This window comes from Durio zibethinus, chromosome 8 (genome assembly GCF_047325235.1).
Source record: "Durio zibethinus cultivar Kanyao isolate XHJ-2024 chromosome 8, ASM4732523v1, whole genome shotgun sequence".
Lineage (NCBI taxonomy): Eukaryota > Viridiplantae > Streptophyta > Magnoliopsida > Malvales > Malvaceae > Durio > Durio zibethinus.
The window spans coordinates 1,151,892-1,158,003 of NC_143169.1; the positions used below are offsets into that span (position 1 = coordinate 1,151,892).

At 34.0% G+C, this 6,112-nt stretch overlaps 1 protein-coding gene across 2 annotated transcripts; it reads left to right on the forward strand.

Annotated features, from left to right (window-relative positions):
* The first annotated feature begins 277 nt into the window (after positions 1-277).
* Positions 278-5,771, forward strand: MOS4 (modifier of snc1,4). 2 transcript variants are annotated; one of them, XM_089764485.1, is made up of 7 exons: positions 278-640; positions 744-922; positions 1,320-1,403; positions 3,248-3,317; positions 3,409-3,542; positions 3,625-3,683; positions 3,826-4,190. In XM_089764485.1, the coding sequence occupies exons 1-6, from the start codon at positions 401-403 to the stop codon at positions 3,677-3,679; spliced, it is 762 nt and encodes a 253-aa protein (XP_089620611.1). In that variant the 5' UTR covers positions 278-400; the 3' UTR covers positions 3,680-3,683; positions 3,826-4,190. The 2 variants fall into 2 exon arrangements, with proteins under 2 accessions (XP_089620611.1, XP_022721334.2); XM_022865599.2 differs by lacking the exon at positions 3,826-4,190 and adding an exon at positions 5,473-5,771 and having other exon boundaries at positions 280-640.
* The last annotated feature ends 341 nt before the right edge of the window (positions 5,772-6,112 follow it).

Genomic DNA, 6,112 nt, shown 5'->3' on the forward strand with positions numbered 1-6,112 from the left:
TTAGGTCAAATGTAAAACTTAAATAATTTTATGTTCGAAATCCTAAAATACCATAATAAAAAATGAATTACCAATTGTCGAACTTTAAGTATTATTAAAAATTTGATATCTTTTTCAAAAATCAAGTAATCCTAAACCAAAGTTAGAAATAAAATGCCCATAATTAAAATTTTGAAAAAAATTGTTTGAATTCTTTTTAAGGAAACAACTTCCTCTAGTTAACAAATACAAATGTAATAGCATAATAATAAACAGTTTGTTTTTTTTTTTTTTTTTTTTTTTTTAAATCCAGCACGGAAGAGAGAATAACACCCCCAACCGCGCGGCCACAAATACAAGCGGTTGGTCAGTAGCACCATATCTACGCGAAAACAGTAGCAGAGAGGTAGAAAGATTGACAATGGGTGGCAACAGCGGAGAGATCCTTATGTTGGAGGCACCTCCGACACCTGCTCGGCCCTGGGCCTCTGCTTCCAATGCCGAGACTTTGGACGCATTACCCTACATTGACGACGACTATGGGAACCCAAAGGTCAAGGAAGAGGTTGATCGATTGGTCGAGGAAGAGATGCGTAGGAGTACCAAGAAGCCCGCCGACTTTCTCAAGGATTTGCCCCCTCTGCCCCGCTTTACTTTTCAGGTTTTTCCCCCCAATTTAGGCTTTTTTTTGGATCGTTGAGGTTTAGGGTTTTTAAGGTTTTATTTCTTTATTCAAACATACGTATGCCTCGTTTGGACCTTAGAATCACCCCATGATTGGCAAAGAGTATGAGCGCGTGAGAGCGGGGAGGCCACCCGTGACCCTTGATTTTTCCTCACGGTATCAAGTTGAACCCCCTTCCATGAATAAGAGAAATGATGAAAGTGCTTGGAAGCAGGCACTTCAGAGAGCTCAGCGATCATTACAACATCAAGTCATTAGGTCAGTTTGTTTTCTTAGACCTTAGTTGTTTGAGTTAGCATGAATAGTTTATTATAATTTATAAGAAATATATATTTCTTGGTTACATGCTATTGTAATTCCATGTTTCTGTGAATTGTCAAGAAGTTAATCACTGGAATTTGATGTTTTTTTTTGTTCTCACTCCTTATTCTCTTCTATTTTAGTCTGTTGTCTTGTAAGCCTTCTAATTTCCTGGCACTAGTTGCTTTTTATTAAAGTAGTGATGAAAGAAAACCTCACATTGTTTAAGTTTTTTTTTTTTTGGTTTGGTTGGATGCCCATCCTAAAATTTGAATACTTCTATACATATTTGATGTATGTTGTTCACATGCAGTGTTGACATTTTTTTTTTCTTGTAAATGGTGGTTGGTTTCAGGTTGGAGAATTTGGAGTTGATGTTAAAATATGGCTCTGATGTATGGAGACAGAACAACCAACGATTGGAAGGATTTTTGGCCAGGTTCTTTCCTAATTGAAATGCAACATCGATGTTATTGTTATGCTAAATCTAAAGTGGTTTTTTTGTTTCTTGTTGTTTGAATTGTTACATTTATACTTATAAGCTTGGCCTTTTGCATTTTGTGAAGATAAGGCTAATGACAGCAATGCACTATATTTGATATGATGTGTATAAGTTCGCATGCCTTGAATAAGTACGACACTTGGATAGGTTTGTGCTGTGCATATAGTGCGAACAGTTGGCATATATTTTGAAGTTCTCAATCTATAGAGATCAAGCCTTAGGTGTTTTTCTTGGCTGAAGTAAGAGCCTTTGGCTAGATTTGGCATGCATGTTTAGCATAAGAATGTTGTTTTACACGATATGGCTGCAATAATTTGGCACTTTACTTTTTGTTGATTTCTACAGTTCTTTAGGCATAGTTCTTTGCCATATAAAGCAGTTGGTTATGGATGCACGTTTCTAACCTATAATAGCACTTTGGTTGATCTAATATTGCCTTAACAGTCTGGCACAATTATTAACAGTATACTATGATGTATATATATATATATATATATATATATTTACATAGAGTAGATGAATGGTTAGATAGCAGATTTGTTTGTGTTGAGAAGGGGTTGGTGGGGGGAGGAGAATCATGTTGTTTTTTTTTTCCTTCTAGATGGTGTATTACATACTATAGAGCTAGCAGGTAAAGGTTTTCCTATGATCCAGTAAGACTCATGCTAAAGCCAAGCACTAACTACAATAAAGAAAGTAAATTATTTTTTTTGAAAAGATCTCATTTAGTGTCATTTTTTGGTACCGATTGGTCCAGTGAAGAGGTCAACTTGGTATGCTGAATACATTATATTGTCTTCTTAGGGTTTTGTAACATTGAAATGAATTTGAGGATGTACGTATCCATGCTTGTGGGTTTGTTTTCACTTTTTTTGGAGGACAGGTGGGTTAAGCATCCCTGCTTGTTAAATTTGTTAGCATGTGTTCCAGGGCACAACATTAATTTGTGTTAGGCAAGGTTATTGCTATTATGAAGAAGAATGATCCCACAAAGTATTTTATGTACAACAAATAACACAAAATAACTATACTCAATAATTGTTTGAAACCAGAATTCTCAATACAAAAAAAGTCAATAATCAAAACCTAACATCCAAACATAAACCTAGGTTTTAAGCCCATGGGAAAATAAAGCCCAACCCGAACAAAGACTAAAGAAACAAACCAATATATTAAATCCTAGTTCCTAAATTTAAGTCCAGAATAGACATTCTTCCAAAACTAGGAGGAATGTTCTGAGGAATGTTCTCCATCAACATGCTAATAATGGTAACTTATCTTTGGGGCATAGTTAGAGTAAAAAATCCTTAGAGAAGCATGGCTTATGTGCATCAAGTCATTCAGAAAGCATAAACGGCAAGAAATAGCAAAAAATTCTTCAGGGGAAAAGAAGATTATATAATGCTAACTGGTGTTCTTATTAGAAGTGAACTCTGGTGAGATTGAAACTGCTATATGGTGCTGCTGCACAAGAAGTGTAAACCGGTGCTTGTAAAGTGTTGTATCAGTCTTGGACCAAAAGGTAGGAGGGATAAAACAAGAAAGAAAGACAAAAGAGAGAATGTTGTTCCACTTATTTTCTTAAACATCTAAATCTTCTTGAAACAATCTCAATTTCACAGTTATCCATCAAAGCAAAGTTTGAGATTCCCTTGCAAAGTCCTTTAGCTTTTAAAATGGTTTGTTGATATACCATTGACCCTATCATCTGCATATTTTGTTGTTTATTTTCACATAGTCACTATCTTCTTTTCTTTTTCGTCTTTTCTTCTTTCTTGCAGAATGCAAAATTTGGCTCAGCAGCAAAATGACAAAATTGAAACTGTGAACCGTGAAAGAAAATATCATCAGGTGATTTCAATTTCTTTTGTGCCCCATTCTATTAATGATTTGGTATGATCTTGTATTAAAGCTTGTAAGCATATTAATTCTGACTGATCAGCAAAATACTGCTTATGAGCTCAATGCTTTGTCCGCACAATGGAAGGAGCTTTGTCAGAAAAACATAGAAATTCATTCTGCATGTGCTTATATTGAAAATCATATAGAAGAATTGAGGAGAGAAGCTGCTGAGAGGTAATCTATCTTTTCATGTTAGTGTGCATTTTGCCTGCTAGTCTTTCCCTAGCTTGGAACCTAATTAATCTTACCTATTCAGAGGCTGGAACTTGGAAGCTAATTTAGAGAATGGTGCTTTTTCACCTTCAGGATAGCAAGGTATGCTTCCTGTCATAGTAGCATTTAATTCAAATTTGATGCTCTGCTCTGTATTGGTGCAAAGACTAAGTTTTGAAGTCATGTTTTGCTTTTCCTCAATAATTTTTTTTTCAGTTTATTAAACTTTTTCCTGTACATTCAGACACGACCAGGAGGGAAAGGCTGGGAAAAAGTTGAACCCTAGACCTTGACCTTGAGGGAAAGGCTGGGAAAATGGTGAACCCTAGACCTTGACCTTCCATTGGTGGCATGAGCCATAACAACATCTAGCTCAAACCTAAGTTGTTATAATATATTGTATTTCTATATAAAAATGTTATGCAAGAATGTTTGGGAGTGTTGTCATCATTGATTCCCTCAGATCTATTTACTGCCTATTAGTCCAATAATTTTGGCTGTTAGTATTGTTTTAGAAAAGTTCGATCTGTATCATGTTCTTATTGATTTGAAGAGACTGATACTGATTGATTTATATGTTTAAAAATTATGATTTTTCGTGGTAACTTATTTAATTTCTGAATCTTGTTTTTTTTCAAATATGTTTATGAGGTAGAAGAGTTTTATTGTCTAGAAGTGAAAATTCAATTGTCAAAGAAAAATAAAAAAAGAGGTGAAAAGTTAATATTTGAGTATATTATGGCAAAACAAAAGGATTTGAGTGAGTTAATTTGCAAAACTCGAAGTTTTAAAGTACATGTTCAAGTTCATTTGTGGTTTGAACACTAATTTTTACTGCTTTTTTTTTTTTTTTTCTAGTCCTAGAGGCTATTTATAGCTAATGTGAACATGTTGCTCATGTTCTGATTTAGATGGATGCCTATTGATTTGGTTTGGTACACAAAGCATAAGTGCCATAAATTCTTTTGTTAGAATTCCTGAATAGAGCTAAAAAATGCTCTACTGGTTGGGATTCTGTTTCTGGAATTATCTGGTGTAACAGTAGTAAGAATAGTGTACTTGAGAGAGAGAACCAAAAGTTGAGGGGAGGGCTCATGAACCTTGATAATGGAAGCTGCTATTTAGTATTGAGTTGGAAGAGTAGGATTGACATATTTAAAGCAGCAAAAGCAGCTACAAAGAACTCACCATCCCCTACCACATCAAGTACTTGTTGTGCTGATTTGGATATAATCCTGTCATTTATTATTTACCTGGTTCTATGACTTCGAACCATTGATTTTGTGCCTGGTAGCTTAAGAATTGCAGTTATGCATTGTAACTCCCTGTAGCTAATCAGCTTGCCTTCTGTTAGCCAATGTTGTTCTCCGCTGTAAGTAATTTAGGGGCTTCTCTTTTTGGGTTAATATCATAAATGACCTTTAAATTATAGTGAAATGTTTAATGTGATACTTAAACTTTAAAAATCCTTACTGTGGTACCTGAACTATGAATCTGTTAACTAATGTTGTACTCATATGTAATGTGGATATATTCAAATAATGACATGTAGCGGAAAACAACCTTTCAGTATAACATTAGTTAACAGATTTATAGTTCAAATATCATTTTAGAGATTTTTAAAGTCCAAGTGCCATATCGAACATTTAATTATAGTTTAGGGACCATTTATGACATTAGCCCTTTCTTTCCATAAATTGGGTGCTCAAATAAAAAGAAGAAAAAAAATGAACTGCTGAAAATCAATATCTACAACAAAAGGAGAATTATGACTCTCCTTGAGGCAAGATTCTACGTTTACCATAGACAAATGCAATGGGATTTATGCTTTAATATGATGTACACCTGGACCTAATGCCAATAATATTTTTTATTACTTCTTCTGTTACAGGCTTTCAAAATATTCAATGGGTCGATATGGTTTGGTGGAAGCTTGCCACTGCTATGGAGAGTCCTTGATGCCATGTTCACGGGATATGACAATTGACGGAATGTTATAGCAGTTTTAGGGGCAACATCACATCCTGCTTCTACTTAAGAACTTCATTTACTTGTTATAAATGCATTCAACTGAATTGAAGTTTGGTAGCATGACTCCTAAAATTATCATAGAATAGACTGTTGTTCCTCCCATAAGCACAACTCGTATTGGGAGAAATATTTTTATTTAGAAAGTTTGATTGTGCTTTTCTTGATGCGTCCAATAACTTTGGTATGAGATTGTCTCAAGTTTTAACTAAATTATGTAATATCGTGCGTGGGAAAGGTTTATGAATAATGAGTTAGCTCTATTGTAGATAAGCAATATAAGAGGAGTGAATTGAATTAATTGGTTACAATTTTTTTTTTTTAAAAAAATTATTCAATAAATATTTGTGAGAAAATGATATAGAATAAATGCTTATGAAATTTAAGTATAAATGAATTTGAAATTAAATAGAAGACTAGTCGTAGAGAATTCAAAACTAGTGATTTATGTAGTAGCATATTTTCGATATTTGATTTGATTTTATATATATATATATACACAC